Source organism: Caenorhabditis remanei, chromosome V (assembly GCF_010183535.1).
Source record: "Caenorhabditis remanei strain PX506 chromosome V, whole genome shotgun sequence".
In the NCBI taxonomy this organism is placed as follows: domain Eukaryota; kingdom Metazoa; phylum Nematoda; class Chromadorea; order Rhabditida; family Rhabditidae; genus Caenorhabditis; species Caenorhabditis remanei.
In genome coordinates, this window is record NC_071332.1 from 7,003,159 (window position 1) to 7,030,630 (window position 27,472).

The window sequence follows — 27,472 nt, forward strand, 5'->3', positions numbered from 1 at the left end:
AATTGAAAAACTTTTTAGGATCGTAAATAATCGAAAGCATACGTTTTAACCTGATATAGAACCACCTGAACTTGATAACGAAGGTATACGGTATTAATCTGCTGGAGTTTTGATTTCGAACTTTGTCACTCCTAACAGTTTAATTTATTTGTAACCCATACTTTTAACCTAACTAAATGTAAATGTTTGTGCCCGTCTGAATAACCCGTGCTTTTTCATCTTCTCTTCCATCCGGCTGGCTCGGCAGCTCGTCAAATCTGTCTATCTGTGCTCCTCACCCACATGCGTATAACTCTTTTCTCTTTCACTCTGTTCGTTTTCTTCTCTAATTCTCTCTACTCTCTTATTCCAGAAGACCCCGCCCCGTCGACAAGATGCCAATGCGGAAAATCGTGATGTTGGGTGCCAATGCGCGTACGCAAAGATCAGTCTCCTCAATACAGGTAAGAGTATCAACCCACTTTGTCTTCAATATTTGAAAATGGAAATTTTGAAAGCTTTGACTGATTCTCCAAAAATTTATGTGTTTTAAAAATTCCTGGATGTCGTATTTTTCTGAATTCCATCTTGTTGATCAAATTTTACCTACTAAAAATTCACTCAAAACTCTGTTTTCTGGGGAAATTCGTCTGAAAACTGCAAAAACACGTTCAAATTTTCCTTAACCAAATATTTTTTCACGAGTTCTCTCATATTTTGTCCGGTTGGGTAACCCAGAAAACGCTCGTTTATCACTCCTCGTCATTCTCTCTGGCTTCTTCTTCTCCTTTCTTCCAACAACTTCTTTTAGCTTATTCGCATCGCATACACACCAAAAGCAATTCAATTCTTCTCGTTTTTCTTTCTTTCGCCATCCACTTTGTCATTTCTTCTAACTAAAAAATTGTGTGTCCTAACACAAAACCGAAATCGACAACCAATTTGTACTTTACGAGCTCTTGTCCACATGTTCCACCATTTTTATGGAATTGGAAATTGAATTGGCTGGCGACGACGAGAATTCGGGAATTTTTAAGTTTTTCGAATTGAAATTCATCCGTTTTGGTTAATCGAATTCTCATTAGAAACTTGAAATTTATATACAAAAAGTGTTGAAGCCGTCAAATAAACAAGGAAAAAAAGAAGAGAAAAGGAAAGAGATTACCAGGATTATTTCTGCTCTTCGACACTCTTGAAAGCACCAGCATTCAGTCTCGAACACTTTTGAAGTTAGCGAAAAGTCAGAAACCCACTTCAGAAAATGGTGAACTCAAATTTTCAGCTACCCTCCGAATACTCACCATCAGCTTCTTCCGCGCCATACTTCAATTATTCACCCAGTGATTTCATTTTGGATTTGAGATCTCATCAGAAGGAAGAGGAGAGTTATCAGAATGGAAATTCGCATAACGATGATGAAGAGAAGAAACAGGTAAGACAGATGTTTGTATTGTTCTCGGGAGGGAATAAATCGTGGACAGTATAACAATAATCTTGTCGCCAAATAAGATGCATAATTTAAAATTTAACTGAAGTTTTACAGCTCAAACACCTTCTACACGAACGATGGGAGAACGCAAAACAATACAATGCATTCAACTATTCACTAAATTGCATGTACAAATGTCTCGATGGAAAATATGATTTATCGATGCAGGTTTGTTTACCAAAACTATGTTCAATGAAAACTCGAAACTTTCCAGTTAAACATCGAAAGAGGCGATTTACGAAGGAAGCCGATGCACTTCAAAAACATCAAAGAACCCTTCAACCACTTGAGATTTAATTTCACCAAGTTGCATGATAATGAGGTACGTCTGGTCTCCATTTTTTATATTGCAACTTCCGTTTCCCAGATTCTATTCTACCTAAAATGTGATTCTGATCCAATCAGCAACGATCCGCTGGACCGTCACTTGGTAGCTGTGAATGCGTCGCCATTGGAAAGAGATCACTCTTTGATTGTGCCATCAGTCAATAAGTGTAATCCACAGGTAATAAATTAGTGTATTGTAGTATTGAAACCATTCTCTTTCCCAGGTATTGACTCTCCAAGCAGTTCGAATCGCTGTAGACTTGATGCTTCTCGTGGACGACGATATGTTCCACATCCTTTTCAATAGTTTACTCGGACAAGCGTCTGTTAATCACTTACATCTTCATGCAATGTATTGGCCATATGATTCCGATCTCATTAATAGGGTTTGTACTTCTTCTTCCTTCTAAAAACATTTGTTTACTCCATGTTTTTTTTTCAGAAATGTGAACCTCTTCACGATGTGCCGGGAGTATTTGTCATTCGACCACCCTGTTGGATTTGCCCGGCTATCGTTTTTCAACTCGACTGCATTGAAAACTATGAGCAGTTCAAAATGTAATAACATCTTACTTTATTGTTTTCATGCTTTGAGAAAAAATAAGAATTCTAAAAATAACTAAGAATATTATTCCAGGAATATCTATAAATGTGTCGAACACTTGACTGAAACGAATCAAGCACACAATTTGTTCCTTGCCAGAGCACAACCGATCAGGTATCATTTTAATTACTCTCAGAACTCGTTTTCAAAAAAACTGATTATTTTCAGAACAACAGGAGCTGAAAAGGAAGAAGATCGACGTGGAGAACGCCCACAACTGGTCACTTGCTACGTATTCCCACGAATGAATATGATTGGTGCTAAACCGCCATCGAACTTCAATCCAGCTGCAAATGAGCTCGCCGGAAATTTAACTTCCTATAGTATGTTTTTCGTTTCCTTTTTTCTGATTGAAACTGAACAATTTCAGCAATTCGTTTCTTCGAATCTGCAAACGAGCAATCAGTAATTCGAATTATTGAAGAGGAGGCGTCTTTAGATGATGATAGTTTTCAGAGTGTTAGTCTAATTTCGCATCAATTCTTATAATTCCTGTTTCTATTTTCAGTTATGTTTCGATCTGGCTGACGTGTTAATCGGAAGAACCGTAGGCACATCGCGACCACATGATTTAGATTTTCTTGAGGTAAATCATTCTTTTTTCCCAATTCTGCATGCCACTGAATCAACTTTTTAGGGCCTAACGTCTCCGGAAATCGACGAACTTCGAGATTCATTCCAATCTTTCATGCCACGATCACCATCTATCCGACACCGTAATTCGACACCACGCACCCATTCCGAGGAGTAACTAGCAGTAAATAATATTATAATTATCTTCCAAATTTTGTCATATCTTTTTTTTTCAAAATGAATGGTTTACAGCTTTATTTTCAGTATAACTTTTTTTTCAGAGTGAAGTTCTCTTCTGGAGGCTGAGCAACATCAGCATTAGAATTAGTTCCAGAATAATTACAGAAGGGCAAACATTACAACTTCTTTTGCTTTCATAACAGTTTTCACTACTCTGAAACTTGCAAATCGATGATCTGAAAAAAGGAAATTTCACCGCGTCTTCTCTTCACAAATCTTATCTCGATCGACAACAATTGTGACCATCTTTTTTTTCTATCCACCAGCTTCTGCTCGAATCTCCAATTTCTCAACTTTATACACATTGTTCTTTTTGGTTGTGTTTGTTTCCTCCGCCGGACTCTCGAAATCCATCGTCAATAAATAATATGATTGTCTTCCAAATCATTTTATATCTATTTTCAAGGGGGAACAGCTTCATTGTTTTCAAGAATTGGAAACTTTCAGAGTGAAGTTCTCTTCCGGGGGCGGAGCAACATCAGAATTAGTAAAGTTCCAGAATTAGAACGGAAGGACAAACAACACACAATAGTTTCCTTTACAGTCTTTACAACTCTCAATCTTGCAAATCGAAGATCTGAAAAAGAAGAATTCGCGGCGTCTCCTCTTCACACCATTTCTTACAAATTGGCTGTCATCAGGAGCACAAAAATTAGAGAAAAGACGGCAGAAGATTGGCTCGTGTTTCGTTTTCTTTCTTTGTGAATGATCGAACAATGGCTCTCTTTCCATCTTCTCGCATCATTCTTCTCCTCATTTTTCGACTTGAAAATTGGAAATTCTTCTTTTTTTACTGAAAATTTGAAAAGAGCATCATCCCTCATACCCTATTTCACTCGTTTGATTAGGTATTCAATAGAGAAAAAGGAAGAAATGCAAACATCTTCATCACTCTTCGCTCATTCTTCCGACGTCTTCCAGATTATTTTTCTCTTTTATTTTCTCTGCACACTTTGACCTCATTCTATGGAGTCTCTAAAAGCATCATAAATCGTTCGAGGAAATGAGAAAATAAGAATGTTTTTGGTGTTGTTAATTAATGTGAGATTCAGGAAGATTCTCATACAGATAGAACCCAGCGCGCTTGATCTGTGTAATTGTGTTTTTTTGGTTTAGTTAATTTATGTGCAATTTCTGGAAAGTAGTTGGATAAGGGAAGATGTTGATATTTATTGTAACAACGCTACTTTTACAACCACACCCTGGAAGTTCGGAAGGTGTGTAAAACGCGTCGCGCTGTTCAACAAGTTACAGTACTTTTCTGAACGTTTCGTGCAATGAGAGTAGGGACATGCAAACTTTAAACCAGTGCCACGGAGCCAGGAAAGGCTCCACTTTCTGAGTTTTTATAGAAAAAGTCTAAAGCAATGTTTTTCTAGTTATCAACGTTTTTGTACAGGCCCTCCCGAAGAAGTTATAGCAGCTCATAATTACTCATTCGGTCGTTCTTCATGGTTTCTATGAGCTTAATCTCCGTAGGAAGTGGGTGTACAAAAAAGTTGTAAACTACCAAAGTGTAGAGCTAGATTTTTTCTATAACATATTCAAAAACTGGCAACTGGGATATGTTCCCAAAAAACAGTGTTGCCCCTTCGCTCAACTCAATCTCTTCTCCTTATTTCTGTCATGTCATCTCATATTTAATTGAAATTATTCTTTTTTTCTCTAGAATTCCATTGTTATGTATGCATGAATAAGAAACAAAACATATATGGATAACGACGGATTCTTGAAGTATGCACGTCCGCTCTATTGAGCTGTGAACGTATTGAGACGGATCGAGAAGGAGCAACACACATTCTGTGATCTTTTCAGAATTATTTGCCATCCAGACCTGTCAAGACAATACATAATTTAGAAATTGAAAAGTGCACCCTCCATCTAATTCCCATACTAATTTCCTCCGTCATCTTCTGAACCCAATGTCACATCATCCATCAATTGAAACGTTGAGATAAAACGGACGGGATAAATTTGAGAAAAAGAAACGTCAATCATCATTCCAGACTCCTTCTTCCCTATCCCACCCATCCCCCTCCTTCTTTTCTTTCATTTTTTCCTTTTTCATCCGATTTTGGCACTCAATCCATCCGTTTTTGGAAGGACGGACCACAAATGTCTCATGTTTCTCGAATTTCTCGCGACCACTTTTGGCTTTTGCTTTGCTTTTTTATTCCAAAGGTTCCCAGGATTTTTATTTCTATTTGTATCGAGAATGACTTTTGTAGAAATTGGTTTTTGAGCTCCAAATAATGAAAATGGGTTACGGTAGTCGTACTCTGTTCTCCGACAAGTGAGCAGTGCCACAGACTAGACTGTCCTACCGTTCCAAACGTTTCGTAGTGATATGGAACAAACCTAGATCTTAATTTTTTTAGTTTATTACTTTTTGGTAGCTCTAAGTTTAGAACCCGAAAAAGCGAGACTGTCTGTTTTCTTAAAAAAAAACATATCTGAAAACATAAAAAGCCGTGTTCGACTTACTGGACACATAACCCACTGAAATGTCCCGCCAAATGTCAAAACCATCAAAATTTCAAGCCAAAAACGAAGAGCTTACAAATAATGACGATTTCGGCTTAAAATTCGACATTTTCATTAGAATTCCAGTGAATCAGACGTCTCCTATTCAGATTTTGAAATCGGATTCATGGAATTTTAAAGACGCTTCTTCAATCTTACAGTTAGCTTTTGTTGATGTTAATTCAGTATCAGAGGATCCCTTATTAGGAAAAAGTGTTCAGTTTAATCCTTCGTTGACAAAAATCTTTCCACTTTCCTAGAACTGTGAAACACATGATTTTCAGCGTCTCTTCTAGATCTATCAAGTTTATCTCAAATATCTGTTTTTGTCACCCCATATGGGTAAAAAGATGAATGACAGGTCCCCTTCCACTTCTCGAAAAACACGATAAAATGAACTTATGACTTCTGAATCAGACTCGAGGGGATAATTTTTCATCTGCAAAAACGGGGGAATTCAGGAAATGGGAAACTTTTCGTAAATAACGAAAAAGTGTAGAGCTTTGTTTTATTTTCCTTTTCCAAAACATCCAAACTCTCTGCAAAAGGATTTTCAAATTTTTCCTGACCATCTTGAGACTGCAAAAGGCTTCGAATTTTGAAGATCGATGATCATTCTGGTTAATTACAAACAAAACGTAAATCATATTCCTTTTTCAGTCTGAAATGACGCATTTCCAATTTCAGAAGAAGCCTTTGATTTCAGAAAAACCAGAGCTCGCAACCTTTATAAGTCAATTCTTCAAAAATCTATATCCACCTTCAACTCATCTTCTTTTTCTTCAAATTCCTCGATGATGTATGCTGATTGATATGCATAAAATTCTGACCTGAAGAGCTCTTGACGCAAAAAACGCATCATTGCCGACCCCTAATGTTCTCCGCTCCCTGAATCATTTTTGTTTTCTTCCCGAATTTCGACAAGAAACTTGTAAAATATTCATGAATCTGAAAGTTATGAATTCCATTCTTCCTCTATGAATCTATTCGGAGAGACTGGCCGAAAACTAACAAGAGAAAGAATATGTGTGAATGACGGGGGCCGGCTCTCGACCCTTCTTTTTTTGATAGATGAATATGGAGATTTTGGATATTCTCCCTTTGTTTTATGCCCCTATTCGGGGTCCACAAGAAAAATATAATTTCCCTAAAAGTGCCTTCAGAACATCTCCACTTCTTTCTAAAAATAAGAGGGTATTTCTGGTGTCTCGTCTAGTCGGTTTTATATTTGAGTACTCGTGTTTTTTGATAAGTGTCAATTAGGTTCCGGGTTCTTCTGAAGAAACGGGTAATCCTTATGTATTTCAAGGTGTGCACATCGGATGGTTGGAAGAAAGTTTGGTAGCATGTTCTGTCAGTGTTCGGTAGCATGTTCTGTCAGTGAAAATCTTGATGATTGAATCTGTTGTTGAGAAACTGCTGAGGAAGTATGGTACAAAAATATATGAGATTTCTAGGTCATAAACTCAGAATTCTCGAAATAATTTTGAAAATTGGGAACGGCAACTGATGACTACTCACAGAACCATCTAGGAAAGATCTCACAGTAAAACCTTCCCGAATATGTAAACTTTCCTTCCAAAAATGAGAAAACTTACAGTTTTCTGACCCACAGCTTCATATTCCCTCACCCTCTCTCTAAATTGTTTAGACCTTTCCTGACGCCCTTACTCAAAGAATCAGACAATGAATGAACTTCTTCCCCCAAACAAGCCATTCATATTCAAGAATATACAAGATTTTCCAAAAGACTCAGAACATTTCACAACAAAAAATCTCGAAAAACAAGTCAGAATTGACAAAGAGAGCCCTGTCCCATCCGTGTTCGTTTCCTTTACTTTCTTTATACTTCAGAGTTATTCCACAGCTCCATTTTTCTTCTCTTCTTCCCTATTGAAATTCAATTCAATTGTCACTTTTTTCTTCTCCTTGTTGTCATATGAAGTGTTCTTCTTTCTTCTTTTTTATCTTTAACCGCATCAGGTCAAATATGTTAATCCTATATCTCTCTCATCATGCTTTCCTTTTTTTATGCTCTTTTCCGTTTGAAGATCTCAGCCATGGTCATCTTCTTCTTCTTAGTATATCCATATATTCCTTCTCTTGGTTTCGGTTTCAATTCCAAAAACTTTCTCATCCATTTCGATATCTCGAGGAACCCCGGAGGCTGTTTGTTTTGTCATAGAAATGAGACATGTGCACACACAAAAGTTAGGAAGATGATGAAGACGTTTTCATTATTTTTTGGAAGGAGACACAGCAAGCTTTCTTCTTCGCTTACTTCTCTCCCTCTCAACCCTTTTATTCTGAAAGACTAAATATATATTCCGGCTGAAAAAGTTCTAGTCATGTTGAAAACTACGCATGGGCTCAGAAAACGGAGCACAATGAAAAGAATGAGGAGGAGGTACCTTTTTCTCTTTTTTCTCTTGTTTTTTATCGTGGTTCTGACGGTGATGTTTGGGATTAAAACAATCAGGATTAGGTATTCGGTGTGAAAATAGCGTTTTTGATATAAATTAGTTAGATGCTATGTTCATTTTCTTTTTCTAGCAACTTCGTCAACATTACATTTGAAAATAATTCTAGATTGAGTTATACTGATGTAATTCTAAAGTGACATTTTACACGAATAGCAACAGCAACAGCAACAGCAAAAACAAAATTTCAACTACTAGCCATTGAATAACGCAGTCCATTACCCAAATAGACATGTTTCACCTGTTTCATGTTCGTTCTTAAAAGTTCAGAACTTCTGATTTTCCAAATTATTTACGTCAATTTATATCCTAGTTAATGTATACATAGATACTATTTTGCTTCGCGAAAATCACCGATTCAATACTATTTCAGGCTTGCAATGTCGACAGTTATGGAGATGTCGACGACGCGAGCAGAAATCCGTTCAGTCCTTGTGAAACATTGGCGTTCACTGGACAAGGCCAGGCTCCACACGATTCATTTATGGCTTTTGTTGTATGCTGCTGCACAGATTTTCATTGAATATTATTTCTCGGAAGTCTATGCAGTATTGATGTTAGAAGCAGATGATCGGCCACAATCGAAAGAGAATCATGAGAGTGTGAGTCAAGAAGACAACCATGGGGAAACAGATTGTCTGGTAGTTTGAAAAACGTTTGAATTGAGTGGGATATTCATTTTTATAACTGAAACCTTTTTTATAGAATTTCAAAATTTTGAGATATAGGAATCAGAAAGTTGTAACTTTGAGAAGAAGAGAGTTTTCTAGGAGACAGTGCAGAGAAGGTAGGATGTCTGGCTTATCTACGTTCCCCATATCTAAAAATACTATTGTATAATAATGAAGAGTTCAAACCATTTTCAGGTCAAAAAATGGTCTCCATTCTGTTTCTATGCTTCAATATTCTTCATTGCATATCTCATCCTCACGTGTTTTGCAATCAGAATCCGCCAGCCGGTGAGTCAACTTTTCCACGATCCTCATGTAATTCTTTCCAAATTATATTTAGAAAAACAACGGTATTGTTTTCCAGAAAGAAGGCATGGGCCTCGTTCTGGTATCCCTTTCTCTATGTGTTCTACTTCCCGCGTTCTCGTGGATTCTCCATCTTCCTGTTGTGATTTTTGTGAGTCGAGAACGGATTCATACCAATGAACACGACCATTCTGCACTCTACACAAGTCTTTGTATAGCTTCAGGTACCTGTTTGATCTTTCAGACCAAAAAATAACAACACATTTTTACAGTAATTCAATTCTTCATTCTTCCCCGTCATCGTCGCATCTTTTTCATCGTCGCCGTCAGTTGGATCGTTGCCAATTTCCTGTTGATTGTGGCAATCAATTGGGATGCTCTCAATGTCAATTCTCTTTTTATGTGCTCGGTGAGCAACAATTAGATCGTGTCAAAATATGTTTTCTCCTTTGTTTTTTAGTGCCTATCCCTGTTTCTACATCAAGGAGTTATTGCGATAGTGGGGGTTATAGCTGATTCGAATGAAGCTGGAAATCGAGCAGAGATTGCAAAGAAGCTCACTGAAGCAGTTTATAGAAGAACTGAGTTGGAAACGTTAAAAGATAGACAAGAACAGCTTCTCCTTTCGGTTATTCCTGCATATCTAGCGGATCAAGTGAGCAAAAGTATTATACAATCAAGTAGTACTGGAACAGGAACAGGAAAGGCTAATTCAAAAAATCATAAGTTGTTTCATGATCTACATGTTCAAGTTCACGATAATGTTAGGTATGAAATCAAAGATAATTATCTACAGTCTTCATCTCCATTTTCAGTATTCTGTTTGCTGACATCGTGAACTTCACTGTGTTAGCTGCTCAGCTAACAGCTAGAGATTTAGTCCGAACTCTCAACGAGTTGTACTCAAAGTTCGATCGAGATGCACAACGTCTTCAATGTATGCGCATAAAATTCCTTGGAGACTGTTACTATTGTGTATCTGGAATGCCTGTTAACCGACCCAATCATGCTGATATGTGTGTTGTAATGGGACTCGAAATGATCAATACTATCAAGTAGACCTCTCTTGTTATTGTCCCGTTTTCATAAATCAGTTTCAGACAAGTCCGCCTCGCAACTGGAGTAGATGTCAACATGAGAATTGGCGTTCACACTGGCTCGGTTCTCTGTGGAATTATGGGTCTCAGAAAGTGGCAGTTTGACATTTGGAGTGATGATGTCACTCTGGCGAATCACATGGAATCGGCAGGGGTTCCGGGAGCTGTTCATATCACAAAGTCTACGAAAGATAGACTTCTAGGGGAGTACTGTTTCGTAGATACAATGCAAGTCGCTACTGTATAGACAGTTTGGAATAACAAATAATTTTCAGCGCTGATGATCCACATGTGATGTCTTATGGCCAGCAAACTTATCATATTCTTCCGGATAAAACATCAGCAATTGAGAGAACTGCTTCAATATACCGGAGCAGTCGTTTATCAACTAGTCCTGCCCTTCAATCCAGAGTTAGTATGAAAGCAAAAGTGTCCAAAATGGTGGAGTTCTGGGGAGCAGAAACACCATTTGCCAACTTTACAAAGAAGAAGTTTTCGACTTCTCATGATCCAGCTCTGATCACGGTATGTAAACGACTATCAAAATCCACAGTTTTATCATAACTTTCAGGACGAAATCGCTCGTCGTCCCACCTATATCAACACTATTCCATCAATGACGTTGATTGAGAACAATCTTACCAACTTTTCATTCAACAAGTATGTCTCCAAACTTTCAGAGCTTCCCTAAATGTTTCCAAGTTTCAGTATCAACTCAATGTTCAACTGCGAGTTACCAACAATCCCTGCATCTCCAAAACTTCTATGGCCATTCAGCCGGAAGTCTATCACTTGTAACCTATCGGATTGTGTTCTTCTCATGATTGTCTGTATCCCATCAGCTCTCGCTAACATGCTCCTTTGCTCACTCTACTGCCCGTGAGTACCCCCCATTTGACTTTCTTTCCTCAAATAATAGTTTCAGATCGGATGTTCTCCAACAAATATCTCTCCAACAATTCTTCACTATAATAGGATTGGCAATGCTTGCACTTCTAGGAAAAGTTTGTTCTTATGCCGGACCACTGATAACAATGGTTGCATTTATTCTATCTTCTTGTATTCCGATTGGACCACATGTAAGAAATAATTTGGTAGTATAGATAATTCAATTTTTTTCAATTCCAGATAATAATCAAAAAGTCAAAACTGGATGGAGTAATGGCGTTCAACTCTCTGATATTCCTTCCAAGTTGTGTCAGCCATCTCGTTTCAGTCTTTATCCTTTATCGTCTACCGTATTCTCATCGATGCTTTTTATTCTTTGCTGATTTTGTGATCTTCCAAGTTCTTCTCTCAATCTTCCCAGCGTATGGTGCAGAAGTTTATGTTGGATATATGGGGTAAGAGACAGGGTTATATTAAAATTTGACTACGTCGTAATGAGTTCGGGACCCCGTCTTACATAAATATTTTTCCAGATATCACTTGTCAATAGTCTCAATAAGTTTATCTCTTCTAGTTGTCCTTCTCTTTTTCATTGACTGGATTGTAAGTTTTCACAATTATTCCAACATGCAAATCTCTATTATCTCTAGACCAACTACGAGCGGAAACGAGAGAGTGCTTGCCACGTGTCCTTCCAGAACGAGGAAAGAGACGTTGAAACTATGCAAGACATCAATAAAATCCTCATTGAAAATATCTTACCTTCAAGTGTTGCGGCTAAATTCTTATCTCCCGATCGAGCGGTCAACGTGAGTTTTTTAGTTCTTTTGTTGATAACAAATAAACGAAATGAGAGAGAAAGAAAAATCAAAATGTGTCATAATGTAAATAGTCTGATCAATTGGAATTTGCAGAAAATAAAAGTTATGAAATCATTATTATATATAAATTATATGTATCACATACACTTTAGTCATAGTCATCTAGAAAGTCGATAAAGAGAACATTCTTCAGGAGTTGTATGCACGTCAACATGATAACGTATGTGTGATGTTTGCTTCGATTCCAAACTTCAAAGATTTCTGGAGCGAGTGGGATACGAATAGAAAACTGGAATGTCTGAGACTCCTTAATGAAATTGTGTGTGAATTCGATAAGTTGCTGTCGAAACCCAAATTTTCGAGTGTGGAAAAGATAAAGACAGTTGGAAGTACTTATATGGCAGCTGCTGGATTGAATGAATCTGAAACTGATTGTGAGGATGATGAACTGGTTAGTATTTATTTAATGCTAATGAATAATTTATTTATTTTTCAGATCTATCTGGAGAAGCAAAACCATGGAAAGTTTAACAACAATCTTCGCCGTGGCAACTTGGCATTCCGAAATGCCAACCTAATGATTGAATTCGCTCTGGCAATGTCACAAATTCTCGATGCACTCAACAGAGATTCATTCCAAAACTTTGAACTTCGAATCGGAATGAGTGTTGGTCCACTGGTAGCCGGTGTCATTGGGGCACAAAAACCTCAATACGACATTTGGGGGAACACTGTGAACCTTGCAAGTCGTATGGACACTCATGGAGAACCGAGAAAGATTCACGCTACAACTGATATGGGATTGATCCTTCAAGCGGGTGGATATCGAGTTCAAAGTCGAGGAAAGATTCGTGTCAAGGGAGTCAAGGTTTGATTCTTTCGTTTGACTGTTTCGAGAAATCGTTTTAATTTAAAAAGGGCATAGCTAATCGGGAGGAGGTGACCCCAATTTACTTGATAGATCACTTTTATGATAGATGATGAAGGTTAGAAAGGAAACTAGTTGTTGCGAATTTTTTTTGCTGTACGGGTGGTAGTTGGATAGTTTTACTTACTACTAGAGGTCATACATTTTGTGGCAAAGTTTTGGAAATCGTGACTAGACTCAGTAGACTTGATACACGTTGGGGTGCTGATCTGAATCAGAACTGGTAACGATTCCTTATGAAATCGGAAGAAAAGATGGGAGGTTAGTTGAGAGAAGAGATAGTTCTAAGTCGTTGTTGGGAAACTATCAAGCTTTTATATAAGCTCACTGCTCCGAAATCTCCTGAACTTTTATGAATTTTTACGGAATCTGATCAAACTCTACACTAAACAATTTTCAAATTGAACTTTGAGTCTCTGAAATTTCAGCCAAATTATCATACTTTATTCCAGGAACCAATGGAAACGTTCCTGATCGAAGTTGACTCCAAACGGAACTCCTCAGTGTCCGGTGAACCACAACAAAACCACAATAACAACAACAATAAAGACAATACCTGTCATAGTACTTTATAACTTTTCAACTATCCTGTTTCATTCGTTTACTTTATTTTTGCACTCTTGTTTGTATATTTTGCCACCTACAATAAATATTGTCTCGACGATTAAATACCGCATCGAATCGAGAGGAATCGAGAGTCTCTCTATGTTCACGCCGATTGAACGGTAGCCGAGAAGAAATTTCGGAGATACAAAAGGGCAAATAGAAGAGTCTCATTTTGCCTCTCGTCACTTTATAAGGAGTCCAATATATTTCGGACGAAGAACAATTTTTTAGGAACGTTTTCCCCTATAACCTGAAACTGTTTTGAACGATTATTCAAGTGTATAAAGAATAGGATACAAGACGAAAAATATATAACGTGTGAGATCGTACACCAATTATCCAGTCTCTATGCGAATACTTGCTTTATGGATAAGGACACTGCCTTCTTCTCTTCTGTCTCTTTTCTTCTCGAGGTTTCATCTCGGAATGTACGATCTTTTCGCGGTCTCTCTTTTCGTCAATTCTTCAATCCAGAAATAATTACCGTTCAATTATATAATAGCTTCCAGTGATGGACGAAGTGGACACTAGACTCGAGACAAACATAACACAAGAATACACTTTTCTCAGGTGAATTTCATATGATTTTTCTTTTTCAAATCTTTTTTGTTCCATCTTCTTTTTCAAAACTCAAATCTCATCTAGATATCGAATCTTCCAATTTTGTTCTTTTCTCGCCCCACAGGTGTCTACAAGGTTATTTACTAAACTTTCACTTGACCCGATTTTAGAAAACTTTCTTCGAAAAGGAGGATGTATTCTTTCGATCCTCTCGTCTGCATCCATTAACTAAACAACATTTTTAAACGACTTCTTCTTTCACACTTTTCTCTTTTTTGACCTCCCTTCTCCAATGGCGATGACTCGCCCTTTGTTTGCTCCTAGACTACCAGATAAGAGCGAGAGAGCATGAGAGAGCAGGGAAGTCAGAGCGTGACTCTGTTCAGAATTCCGTCGTGATTTGTGCAAACGTCATGCTTGATCGCAAGTTTGGGGAAGACTTACTGTTTCATTCTTATTGGGGCGGAGCCCACTGCGGGGATTCTTCTATAAAAAGGAGGGATTGGAAAAAGAAAGGTCACCGAGCACTTTCAGTTCAACAGTTCAACTTTTAGGCTTCCTTTAGCTATTCTGGAAGTATTTTGAGAGTGTAGATCTAAAAGATCTAGACCTTCTATAAGTCACATGAATTCCAGAACCTTCGGTTAACCTCAAGACCAAACCCACATCAAGTAGCCAATCCCATAACCCATTTATCATTTTTCTAATTTTATTTCAATGCCAGATCACTGCCTTCACTCAACTTACCTACCACAATCATGAGATTTGATTGATGGCACAAGGTCTTTTCTCTCAAAATTTTCATTTCTCCACTTTCGGAGAACGATGTTCTGCACTTTCTCTCAACTTCTCTTTTATCATCTTCTCTTTTTCTTACTTCAGCATCTCCTACAGTATATTTTCCATTACAGAATGCTAGAACTGATTTACATACCACCACTTTTATGCCTACTTTACTTCCTTTTGCGTCGTTTCGTCCTGGAAAACTTCTACGTGGAATCAAGCGGCAAGTATGTGTTGATAACCGGTTGTGACAGCGGTTTTGGACGTCGTCTCGCAATACAGCTTCTTGATAAGCGTGTAAATGTATTTGCTGCATGTTTCACACAACAAGTAGGTTATTTCTGAGGAATCTCTATCACGGAAACTCTATAATTTTAGGGAATCTCCAGTCTTCAAAACGAGTGGAACCTCATAAAAGGAGCAAAGGGACATTTGTACACTATCCAATTGGATGTTACCAATCAAGCCAGTGTGGATGCAGCTAAACAATTCGTTGTGAAAGTTCTCGATGAGCAAAAAGCGAAACTGTGGGGACTTGTGAATAATGCAGGAATCTTCTCAATCCATGGGCCCGATGATTGGTGTAGTGTAGATGAATACTCAACTTCTCTGAATGTTAACACGCTTGGAGCTGTTAGAATGTGTCATGCATTCGTTCCTTTGGTTAAGAAAAGTAGAGGAAGAGTTGTCACGATGGGGTCAACTGCTGGTAGACTTCATGGCTTATACGTGGCTCCATATGTCACTGCGAAGTTTGCTGTGGAGGCGTATATGGACTGTTTGAGATTGGAGATGAGACAGTATGGAGTGTCAGTTCATATTTTGGAGCCAGGATGTTTCAAGACGGAATTATTGAATCAGGATGCACAGAGAATGAGAATTCAAAGAATTTGGAATAACTTGTCAGCAGAGACTAAAGAGGAATATGGAGAGGATTACAGAAGAAATTGTAAGATAAGTTTTTCAATTCCCCATTCTGAAAGAAGATATTTCAGTCGAAACTGCCTGGGAATCTGGTGTTAATGTCGTTGCTAATCCAAACATCGGATGGGTGGTTGACTGTTACTCTCATGCTCTCTTCTCCTGGTGGCCACGTCTCCGCTACTGTCCGGGATGGGATGCTATCTTCATGTTCATCCCATTGAGTGTCTTCCCAACAGCTCTTCAAGACTGGATCCTGGCTGGCCTCTATCGTTTGAGCCCTGGACCATCCTTGACTCCAGCAGTGTTGGTGAAGAATAAGAAGCGAAGAACACCAGTCCAATGGATTCAATTTCTGTCTCAACTCGCCATCATTCCTCTTCTCTACACCATCTTCTTTGTGAAAAATACTCAGAAACAGACTGTGGAGACAGCTCATCCACATAATGTAACCGTTACGGAGTGATTCATATTCTTTTACAAATCTTTGTTTTTACAACTTATCTACCGTACTTGACCCCGATCTTCCATTTTTCCACGAGTGACTTTTAATATTGTATATTATATTTATTTATTTAATGTATGAACAGTTTCAACAATAATAATAAAGTATGACTGAAATAAATTATCAAAAAGAAATGATAAGAGATAACAATTACGCAACGACCACCTTCTTTCTCTGTTCGCTCTGCTTCGTTTGAAGAATTTCTCCTCCCAATTTCACTTCTTCCACGTTCTTTCCAGTTGCTTTTGTTGGATTGTAAGTGATTGGAACATCATTGAAACGGCAGTGAGTGGAAATTGCAGCAACACATGGCTCAGTTTGCCAGATGTACCAGTCATTGGCAGCAACATCCCAATACTTCCCATAAGTGTAATACTTTTGACAGTTCTTGTTCACATATGGACGTTTTTGGAGAACCTGGAAATTGGAAAGGAATTCTAGATGTTTAGTTAGTAGGCAATATTTGCTTGGTGTCGGTTGGAGAAAGAGAGTGATAAGAGTTTGAACTGCTTACAGAGAGATCAAAATTGACAGGGCAGTTCAATGGGCATGCCAATCGAGTAGTGGAGTTGACTGCCAAAGTGTTCCAGTTGGTTTGTGGCATTGGCTCACGACGGCATCTGGAGATAGACAATTATTGTAGGGTTACAGTAACTACCGTATTTAATATCTTTCAAACTTCGCTAATCCTTTTCAGACCAGAAGTTTCAAAAACTTCTTTTTTTTTCAATTCCATTTGAAATTTTTCAGACTATTTTATAAACTATATGTGAATATCATAACATTTCTGTTGAATCTTATTTTTCCCATACAAAACTTCACATATTTCCAAATTTGAATCTTACTTGAACTTGGTGATGTCGAATGGAATTCTGGAGTTTGGAGCGAGAAGAACACAATCATCCTTCTTTCCGCTGCTCACACAGTCGATTGTTCTTGGCTCTGACCACAGAAAATGTATTTATGAAAACTCCCAAAAAATGAAAACTCACCCCATCGATTCCACAAAAAGTCGTCAGGTTTCTGTGTTTCTTCTAGTTGACCAGCCACCAAAACAGCCGCTGAACTGGCCAGAATCAGAAGAAGTTTCATGGTTCCTCCCAATCGAAGCATTCATTCTTAAACCCTGATTTCTCCTTTTATACGAACCAAAGTTTAGACATGTGTTTCTTTTGAAAAACGGGTTTTTGTGTACATATTATGTAGATGTCTACTTCCACCAAAATTTCACTTTATCTAGAAAAACATCTCACCATTTATTCAGAGGAGAGGATGTTAGAAGATCGTCTCACCCATTTCAACAATTTTCATCAAATATCATCAAACATGATATAACAAAAATATAACAAAAAAATAACGGCATTCACAGAAAAATCACAGAAAAGTGCCAAGAAAACCGCAATGAAATGGATAACAATGGTGTCAAATTAAAACCCGGAATGAAATTAAGAAATAGCAAAATATTATAGTAATACCTACAATCAAAACTAAGAAAAATAACTAAAATTAATCTAATCTAGAAGAGCTTCGAAATTGAATTGCCTCCAATCATTGGCCACTTTATAAGATGGGAACACTCCTTCTTTGTACGTTCGTCTATTCGTTCCTTTCGAATATCCATCCCAATGGTTTCCAGCAATTCCAACTTTATCACCAACTTTCAGATCAATTTCTTTGTTGTTCAATGCCACATGGTCTTCGATAACAACTACTTCGTGAGCTGAAATATAGGTGGATGAGAGTGGAAAACTATTTTCAGATTAATAGTTACCTTGTTGGCCTCCAAAATAGTAAATATCATCAAGTGAATGGAATTTAGATCCGTCATCGGCTCCTGATGGTTGACGTAGCTCATAACCCATTCGGCAAACCTATAACTTGCGAATAAACAAAAGTTTCATGCTTTTGAAGTTTTTTTTTCATTTTTCAACTTCCTTTAAATTGACTTGAAACTCACCTGACTGGAAAAAGTGCAGACCAAATAATCAACTTTGCTCAGAATATAGATATCCGTGATAACTCCCATTAATGATGCATCTGTATATCTGTTGTTCAATTGAGCAGTTTTTGCAATTTCAGTACTTCCATACACTTTATATTCCGGATAGCTGAAAGTTCAACTGTGCCCATTAAGTTCTTTTTCTGCCTAACTTACTTATTCTGAGCTTCTGGAACCACAGTCGGATCATCTGAGGCAATAAAAATCATTCGTTTCAATGGTTTTCCCTGTTGTCTCTCTTCAACTTTGAACCAGATTTCCGCCCATTCCATATATTCTTTGAGTGCGTGGAATGCTGCTTCAGTTCCCACTTTATCAGTTCTTCGGATTTGAAGTCCAACAACTGGTCCCTCGCTGAATGGGATCGCTTTGAGAGCAGCTTCTAGTTTCTCTTTGGTTTCAGCATTGAATCTCATTAAGTATGAGATGAACTGAAATATTGGAATTGGAGAACTGGAAATTTTTTTTTAAATTTACCGTTCCAACAAAGAAGGCAGGTGGATGTGAGTGAAGAGAGGATAAAGTCGAGAGAAGTTGTTCTGGAACTGCCTGAGGGAGGAATGCTGGTCTGTAAACTGTTTATTCAGTCTTGTTTATTCTCATTTATCCTCACTTTGTAAGCAAGGAGTCCACAATTCCCAATGAAACCACTCTTTCAGGTGACGGGTCAGCAAACGGTTTCATTTCGGCTTTCTGCAAAAAAAGTTGTGTTTTGTGAGTTTTCTCTCCAAATTTCCCAGGGGACCAGCAATAACACATACCCCAACTGCATCATCAAACGAGCATTTTGAAATTGGTTCGAAGACAGAAGTCCATCCACGAGATGAGTATCTGGAAATAGAGCGGTTTGGGATTTGCGGAGTATCTGCGAGATTTAGATATTGGAAAATGGAAAACTCACTTCCAGGAAGATCCATCTCTCTTCAGAATCATCATCCTTTTTGTGGCGAACGCAGTGATTGCACAATAGGTAACATGATGAAGTTGACATCCGAAACCACATTCCTTATCCAAATTACACACTAATGTGTTCACATCTCCACATGATTGTGGATTTTGTAATCTCTCGATTGATTTCAGTATTCTGTCGGTTATCTCGGATCTTTGGCTCATCCGTTCTTCTTCTGATCCCTCGAGTTTTTCAAGTTTTGCAGATAGTGCCATCAGTGAAATCATCTGATTCTCTATCAGTGCCTTCGTTGAATTCTCGATGGATTGACTGTGAACGAGATAAAACATTTCTCTGATTCGATCATCCAACATTCTCTTCTGAACTTCTTGCTCTATGGTGCCCAATTTATTTGGTTTAGCGACCAATTCTTTGACTGGCTCTGGTTTTGGTATCGACTGACTCTCTGGGTTTGCAGGCACTTGATGAGACTGTTCCAGACTAAAAACCGTCTATATTGACACAGCTTTTTGAGACATAGTTCAAAAAATGAAATTTTAAAAAATAAAAGAACTCACATTTTTCTGTGTTGATCATTTCTCTCTCTTCTCTCATTTTCCATTATACTTTTCAGTTTTTCATTTTGTTCTTGAAGCTTATCGATGGCTTCTTTTGTCTGTCTCCACGCCCGAATTGAATCACCGCCTGAAAAATTCATTAGGAATAAGGAAAAATAAGATTTAATTAAGTTTTTCTGTCATGAGATACAGGCAATGGCAAACAACAATGATGGGTTTTTGGAGGAAAATTCTCAAAATTGAAGAGAGTGTCACAGAGTCGTATGGGATTTGAACCAAATGTAACATTTTATTTTTGCTGTTTTCATCTTTTTTGAAGATTACAGTTTTTGAAATATGAAGCGCTCTAAACTCTGTGAAGAGGCTGCTAGAATGCCTTACTTCGCCTCTTTCTCATTTATTTTGGCAACACGACTTCAAAGATTCATATCGCTGAAACTAGAAGAGATATAGAAATGTTCTCAACTACAAAAATGAAATTCTAGGCTTGCTTTCTACACTTTTTTTCACAAAATTGGATGAATTGTATGAATCTGCACACCAGACATATTTAAAATAAAACTTTCTTACCTGAAGATTGATTATTTGATAATTGTAGATATAGGAATAAAAACATAGTCATCCATACTACTGTTCCCACTGCCGCAATGCATTTGAACATTTCGGAGCGGGCAGGGAAGCTCCTAAAAAATAAAGCTTATTATAGAGAATGGGAGGGTGCGAAGTCATTCATTCTCTCAACAAAAACTAACATGTTATTACAGGTCCAAAAGAGAAAGACAATGAGAATAATTGATGTAGCGTGAGTTCTTCTTATGTGGGCGACTTTTATGAATAAAGATTAGAAAAAGAGTTTTGAAAAAGAAAGGGATAAGGAAAAAGGCGGAGTTTGGGGCGAGAGGGGCTTCCCAGAATTCTTTGAAAAATGGAGTCTGACCAGTGACGAGAAGAAGGAAGAAGAAGAAGGAAGAGGGGAGTGGATGACACCTTGGACTCGTCAGTTTATGAGTTACTGATATCAAATTACCGGTTTAAAAGTGATAAACAATTAATCCGTTGAGATATAATAAGAGCAACATAGTGCTCACTGTCAGAATTTTATGTTTAACTTAAAATTATTCTAATATTAAAAGCTACGATTAAAACATGTAAAGACAAAAAGAAAAACAAATTGACAAGATGAAAAGCTAAACGGAAGACATGTGTTGAGTAGTTGTTGGAAGGACCCTCCTCTCTGAATAAGTAATGAATGAAACCCGGGGGCCGTTAGCTTCTCTGTTGAGCCCTCCACTTCTTCACACACTCCCTTCACTTTCTCTTTTCTCTCTTCAATTTCTCCGTCCCCTTCTTTCGTTGCTCGAAAATCTGAATCGATAGGGGCGACAGGACACGAGGAGACGCAGACAATCGCTAATATTTTTGAGAGAAAAGTGGAAGAGATGGTGGGAGGAACAAATTGGAAGAAGATGGAAAACTAAGGACAGAATATGACTTTATGATGATACATTGCCTCGTGTCAAACTGGCTCATTTTTCACTTTTTAGTGTTGGTTCCATTGAATATGTATTTTAATTTACATATATGTAGTTAGGGAGAAATGAAAGAGAGAGAATGGAACGTGGCAGTAGAATGATAACTAAATGTAAATGTAGTGCAAAATGACTAAGTCACTGATAAGGAAAGTGTATAGTGCAAAGGATTGTTTCAATGAGTTGGGTGTCCTGCAATTAAGGTAGAAGAGGTTGATGTTAGAGAGTTGGGTGGAGCAAAACATGCCCCAAAATTTTATGAAAATCCGTGTAGGTAGTGGAATGATGGAGATATCGGGCTTGGTTTTTCTTTGAAGCTTTGATAGAATTCCAATTTTGAATAGTTCCCATGAGTCCTATGGTTTCAGAATTTCAGGTTTAGTACGATTTCAATTCAATGCTGTCTAACTGCAACTTCCAAAACTTGAACCATAACTTTCTAAAGAAAACTCAGACGAGAAATTCATCAACTACATCTTGATTCAAACCATTTACTATTATAAGCATCACATCCCCCATTATCAATTCTGTAACCATGACACGCTTTTAAAAACAACCGATTTTCAAAGAATTCTAGAATTTTATCAAACCAAAACAACCTCTCTACTTATCAATAAAAGTGTGATTCCTTAAGTTCATACTCCGTTTTTTCCTCCGGAAATCCCTTTTTCCGGATTAGTATGCACTTTGCATAGAAAGTGTAATCGAATCTTTGAAAAGCTTCTTTGATCGTTGAACATTATGAGAGACCACCCAAAAAGAGAGCTCAAAAGATTATCAAAAAACTTGGTAACGATTCTTAAAGTCTTCTAAAAGTTAGTTTTATATTGGACAAAAAAAAGTTTTTGATATGAAAAAAGTGGTAAGGCTTCACCTGGAAAGATAGAAACGAGGCAAGGCAGAAGAAGGGAAAGTGGTACTTGAAAGTGAAACCGAACATAACAAAAATTTCTTTTTGGAGGGAACAAAAAGAAAAATAAAGAAGAAATTTATGTCTGAGAAATGGAAATGTATATATTTCGGGAGCCGAGAAATATCAGCCACGTATACATATAAAAACTAAACATGCTGGAGAACGAAAAGCTATCATATTTTCTTTTGGAGCGCATGGTGACGAGGCAAAAAAGCAATACATAAAATAGGATCGTTAAAAAAAGGAAAATAGAAGCGACCTCCTCTCGGAGAGGCAAAGAAGGCCAAGTTTCCTGACACTTTTATATGTATACAAATAGAGAAATAAGATGGAATAATATTGATAAATTCAATTAGGGGGAACGTGCTAATGATGTTCCTTGATTAGAGGGTGCAATGAATCTGAGTTGCAATTCAATATGGGATTTCTTTGGTGAAGGGATTCCCTAAAGTTCCAATCAGCTAGATAGAAAACAAACCAGAATGATCTTCTGAACACAATGTTCCAGATTTTTATTTAAAAACATTCGAATTCTTAAAAATCAGAGATTAGATTAGATGCTTTTTCTTAAAAGAAAACAGTTGAATTTTCTGTTTGTTGCGTGTAAAGTGGTCGTATGCAAAAGATGCACAATCCGTGCTGCTCATCTCGTTCACAATAGAAAAAGAGCAATTTTAAAAGAAGAGGAGGGGCAGAAGCTTTCGATGATTGAAAAGAATGGACGTCGATGAGAAGAGGATAACACATCTGGCCAAATGGATTTGCTGTTTATTGCACCCCAGCACCTCTTCTAAGCGGGGGCAACAAACCGGGGTTAAAAAGAGAATGAGAGGGGGAGTAATCCGATGTTGTACTGATACCTCTTCTCTATAGTTTTGTGGTAGAAGATTAACGGAATGCGGTACTTGTTACAAGTTGCTACATTTCACAAGGGGTTTGTTACAATATCTGTCGAAGAGGGGGTATAGTAAGAAACTCACAATTCAAAAGTACACGAACGGAATATGAAACATCAAAGCTTTTTTATTCACCTGTCTTCTTAATGTGTCAGTGACAATCCGTCCTTCCATAAACTAATTTAAAATTAATTTAATGGAAAACCTTTTTGCCGACTCGAAACGACATACTTTTACACTGTTCTACTTCCTTTCCTTCTTTCTTCTTTATGCTTCTCATTCATCAAATCACGAACAGCTGCTGCTCTTTTGATGAGCGGATGACAGCGTGTTGTCAAATTTATTTTTTATTGGTGCAAAGCCGCAGAAACATTTGGAGCCTCTTTTTACAACGTTGTAAATAGAGAATTGAGCTGAACATGCAATAAATCTTTTTTCGATAAATGAAAAAAAGTGTTTGAATGAATCATCATTGTAAACGAGGAGCAGATGGCGATTTTACGGTTGTTGAGCATTGAGAATCTGAAGATTTATCAAGCACCTGAAGTGAAATTCAGCTATATAATTCTCAACTGAATCGTAAATTTAGAATTCATCTCAAACTTGTTTATGTCTGAAGCCTACAGTATACCACTAGAAGATTTCGTTTTACTGATCTATTCCAATAACGAAAATAATAATTAAAACGTAATCGAGTTTGAAATTAAGATGATCCATGTTTGCATCACTTTTCTGAAACTACTTGTGTCTGTCATATATATTTATGGTTACAGCTTTACCATTTCGTGAAACGAGCCCCGAATTTGTGTAGAAATGGTTTTGCTTGCTTTATCAAACCAATTTTTTCAGGTTACATAAAAATTTATTGTTCAATGTGAAAATCTGATTAATTATGCTCGTAAATGTATCTTTAAATCTTCAAAGTACCTCAATTCATCAAAATTCAACAGTGAAATAGTAAAATTACAATTTTATTCTGTCCAATCAAGAGCCTGCGCAAAGCATTACTCCATGCGCCTTTAAAGCTACAGTAATGGGTGTTGCCGCTTGTGCAATTTTCACCTCTCTTCTTTCCCCTTCCGTAACTCATTCGCTCACACTTTCAAGTGTTCATAAAATTAATCTCACTGATGCATTCTGTTAATTTACTCATTCTGATCATTTTTCTGCCTGTTGTGCACTCTAACCCCTTCCCGACCCTCCCACCCTTTTCCACAGTCTCGCCAGAAACCGCGAATGCTTACCTGCGGTCGTTTTTGCCATGGTGGCCAAACGAAACTGATTTCACTTTAAAATCGGTAAAAAATGGCAAATTGCAATTACCAATTATACATTTTTAGTAATTTTCAGGCACCCATACCTCCGGAGTCAGGAAACTCGACAGACAACTCGACAGACAACTCGACAGCCAACTCAACAGAGATTATCGAAACGTCTCTGGGGGCGACAGATGAGTATGAAAACAAGACGAGTACAGACACTGGTGAAGAGGAACTCGATCCTTCGATGCTCCGTGTTCAAGACGTTCCATCCTCTCCATTAGATGAATTCTCTCCGTATGATAACATAAACCTGAATAAAGCAACAATTTGTATATTTTCAGAGAAAACGCGCCGAAGAACTTCATTAGTGACAGCATCAATCATCACGATGGGAACTTTATTATCAATTTCGATGAAATGGGAGACTGTCCACGTGACTGTTCGAGTGATTTGCGAGAAGCATTGGGAATAGTGCTTAAAGACATGAGCCACGTTGAGCGATATCATCAAATTTGCGAGTGAGCTTGAAACTATTCTTTGATCGGACTTCTAATTATTGTTGTCTTCCAGTAAATACCTGAATGCCAGTGCATGCGTCAACGAAGATATCAGATGCGACAAAGACGACCGCGGAATGTTCGAGGTGATGACAAGTGGCCTCCACTACATGTGCGTTGAGCAGGAGCTTGCTTTCAATGCAACCATAAAGTGTATCGACGATGAGGCGGGACTCGTGCAATCAGGTAAAGGCGATACACAAAAGTTTCCATTGTATTTTTGCATATTTTCAGAGTGTGACGCTCAATGTCAAACGAAGAATCTGTTCATGAATTGGATGATGAGAACGGCCATGGCAGATACCATTCAACAAGGTGTGAGCGGCATCGTCGGAGCGGCAACAGGCACCAACCCTAACCCACTTGGTTTCTTGCAAAATGGGGCAGCTGGTGGAGCACCAACTGGATGGGCTGATATCCTTGCACAACGACCACCTAGCGCACAAGATGCTCAGCAAGGTTTCGAGAACTTTCGACAGTTCACCAATGATTTGTGCAGGTCAGACTGGCCATACTCCTCAATTGTTTATTTATTGTTTTGTTCTATAGAATCGGCGATTGTATGCTTGATTGTATTCGTTCGAAGTTCAATACCCGATGTGAAGGATCCGCCGGCACACTTCTTTCGGAAGTTTTTGTTCGCCCGATAGCTGCTAGTCAGAATAAGTTGTCAATTCTTCGTCCCGTGCTCGGATCTTTCATGCCAGAGCAGTGTAATTATCTTCACAAGTAAGCTATTATGATTTGTAGCAACAGTTGACTGATTTTACTTTTTCAGTAACGCTGACCTGAAAAAGCATAGAATTGACTCTACCATGGACGAGGAGCTGAAGCGAATGTATGCCGAAAAGATGGCGAAAGAAATTCGAGACAGAACGACACAAGACGAGTTGCTTTCCAATTTGGTTCCACTTGATGAGAACGGTGTTCCACTGCCACGAGCTCTTCCGGAATTGAAATCGATTGACTCTCCCTTGGATGTGAGTGTAAAGACACTGGATCAGCTGAGTGAGTTCATAAAAAATCGTTGGATATTTGGACAATATAGTTTTTTCAGTTCTCGAAATGTATAGCAAAAACGAAACGAAGCCTGTGAGCATTTCTGATAAAAAGAATGCGGAAGCAACGTCTGCCGAACCTGAAAAGGTAGAATCCGTCGTCAATAAAACTGTAGAGACAACGACTGCGAAAACTGTTAGCAATGTAACTTACGAAACAACGACTGAGAAGACTGTTAGCAATGCAACTTACGAAACAACGACTATCAAAGACGAATACGTAGCGAAAACTACTCCCGAATCTTCTGGAGAAGTGTCTTTGGATGATACAGCGAGCGGAAACTTCACCGAAGCGTCTGGCGAAGGATCTTCAGAGGAAGATTATTCAGGATCGTCAGGAGAAGCTTCGGGAGACTACGAGTCTTCAGGATCAACGAGAGAAGCATCTGGTGACGATTTATTGACTGACAATGAGGCGTCAGGTGAAGGGTATTCAGGAGAAACAGATTCATCAGGAGAAAAGTTCGATGCGGCATTCGAATCGTCAGGACGTCGTCAGACTGATAATTATTCTGAAGCTTCTGGAGAGGAAACAAGCGGAGAAGGGTATTCTGAATCATCAGGAGAAGGATCTGGAGAGTATGAATCGTCAGGACAGGAGGTTCTACCGTTGACGCGTTCAGACGACATGTACAAAATTTGAATAATGTTACCAAGTGTATTGCATTTTTATTTTTTTACAACTACTTATCATTTTCTGTAAAATATAAAGCATTTTCTTGTAAAAATGCATTTCACTTTGGAAAAATATCACTCAAACTTTATTTAATGGTGAAGCATTACAGGGGTTCTAATTGTCGAGTGATCGGTGAATGTTTCTTCAGATGACATCACCTAGAACAACGATCAGTAAATGCTTCAGTTCCAGTTTTTTTCGCAAATGAACGCCCACACAATCCACGTGACAGTATCGATTATCAGTTTGTTGAAATGCCAACAATCTATAAAAGTTATGTTCCGGGGCAAGCTGCTTCCTGTCTCTCTACTCGTCCAGGTACAAACACACACAGTCATCACGGGATGACGTCATCCCGATTCGCTTTCAACTTCCCCACTGAAGAGAAATAGCATTTCAACGCGATAGTTCTTCCCATCCTCCTCTATCTCTTCTCTCTGGCGCTGGTCTATTTTCACTCCATTCATCTGAATCTCTCATCGGTTCCCGTCTATTTCAACATTTCTCTGACTGCCTGTGTCCCAATATTCATTCTGTTTGACACACAAACCGCCGTCCTCGTCGTCGCGCGCATGACTCAGCGCCAAATGATCGTGTGTGTGTGTCGCGTCTCGAATGAATTTCAACCACTCACTTTTTTGTATGTAATTATAATTTGTAATACTTGTGTTCTTCATTAATGCCATTCACTCGTTATGACTATTTTTCGGGGATAAGATCTCTCTTTTTTCTTTTTGAAAGACTGGGGTTGTCGCATGTTTTTGGTAATGTTTCGAAATTCTGGAACACATAATAACTGGTCCTGATCGTCTT

General features: G+C 38.1%; 6 protein-coding genes across 6 annotated transcripts; 4 read left to right on the plus strand and 2 right to left on the minus strand.

Annotated features, from left to right (window-relative positions):
* Positions 1-374: 374 nt before the first annotated feature.
* On the plus strand, positions 375-3,150 carry GCK72_017844 (uncharacterized protein; the record flags this gene model as incomplete). Its single annotated transcript, XM_053732279.1, has 12 exons — positions 375-443; positions 1,262-1,411; positions 1,523-1,636; positions 1,683-1,790; positions 1,836-1,973; positions 2,020-2,181; positions 2,238-2,353; positions 2,433-2,513; positions 2,568-2,722; positions 2,770-2,858; positions 2,908-2,985; positions 3,037-3,150. The coding sequence occupies 12 exons, from the start codon at positions 375-377 to the stop codon at positions 3,148-3,150; spliced, it is 1,374 nt and encodes a 457-aa protein (XP_053581192.1).
* Positions 3,151-8,595: 5,445 nt separating this feature from the next.
* On the plus strand, positions 8,596-12,872 carry GCK72_017845 (uncharacterized protein; the record flags this gene model as incomplete). Its single annotated transcript, XM_053732280.1, has 16 exons — positions 8,596-8,817; positions 9,082-9,174; positions 9,227-9,416; positions 9,465-9,601; positions 9,653-9,960; positions 10,008-10,247; positions 10,293-10,517; positions 10,565-10,814; positions 10,861-10,949; positions 10,998-11,168; positions 11,215-11,368; positions 11,418-11,632; positions 11,711-11,780; positions 11,828-11,986; positions 12,192-12,449; positions 12,495-12,872. The coding sequence occupies 16 exons, from the start codon at positions 8,596-8,598 to the stop codon at positions 12,870-12,872; spliced, it is 3,159 nt and encodes a 1,052-aa protein (XP_053581193.1).
* Positions 12,873-15,005: 2,133 nt separating this feature from the next.
* Positions 15,006-16,263, plus strand: GCK72_017846 (uncharacterized protein; the record flags this gene model as incomplete). The annotated part of the gene is made up of 3 exons (XM_003112496.2): positions 15,006-15,206; positions 15,255-15,825; positions 15,872-16,263. 3 exons carry the CDS (start codon positions 15,006-15,008, stop codon positions 16,261-16,263), a joined length of 1,164 nt encoding a protein of 387 aa, XP_003112544.2.
* Positions 16,264-16,452: 189 nt separating this feature from the next.
* GCK72_017847 (uncharacterized protein) lies at positions 16,453-17,415 on the minus strand (the record flags this gene model as incomplete). The annotated part of the gene is made up of 4 exons (XM_003112547.2): positions 16,453-16,719; positions 16,817-16,922; positions 17,148-17,244; positions 17,295-17,415. The coding sequence occupies 4 exons, from the start codon at positions 17,413-17,415 to the stop codon at positions 16,453-16,455; spliced, it is 591 nt and encodes a 196-aa protein (XP_003112595.2).
* A 398-nt stretch (positions 17,416-17,813) lies between these two features.
* On the minus strand, positions 17,814-20,429 carry GCK72_017848 (uncharacterized protein; the record flags this gene model as incomplete). Its single annotated transcript, XM_003112605.2, has 10 exons — positions 17,814-18,022; positions 18,074-18,173; positions 18,260-18,410; positions 18,458-18,732; positions 18,779-18,869; positions 18,915-18,994; positions 19,063-19,132; positions 19,203-19,691; positions 19,769-19,895; positions 20,339-20,429. The coding sequence occupies 10 exons, from the start codon at positions 20,427-20,429 to the stop codon at positions 17,814-17,816; spliced, it is 1,683 nt and encodes a 560-aa protein (XP_003112653.2).
* Positions 20,430-24,236: 3,807 nt separating this feature from the next.
* On the plus strand, positions 24,237-26,626 carry GCK72_017849 (uncharacterized protein; the record flags this gene model as incomplete). Its single annotated transcript, XM_053732281.1, has 8 exons — positions 24,237-24,404; positions 24,457-24,662; positions 24,710-24,886; positions 24,939-25,111; positions 25,160-25,424; positions 25,475-25,654; positions 25,704-25,933; positions 25,983-26,626. 8 exons carry the CDS (start codon positions 24,237-24,239, stop codon positions 26,624-26,626), a joined length of 2,043 nt encoding a protein of 680 aa, XP_053581194.1.
* Between the last annotated feature and the right edge of the window lie 846 nt (positions 26,627-27,472).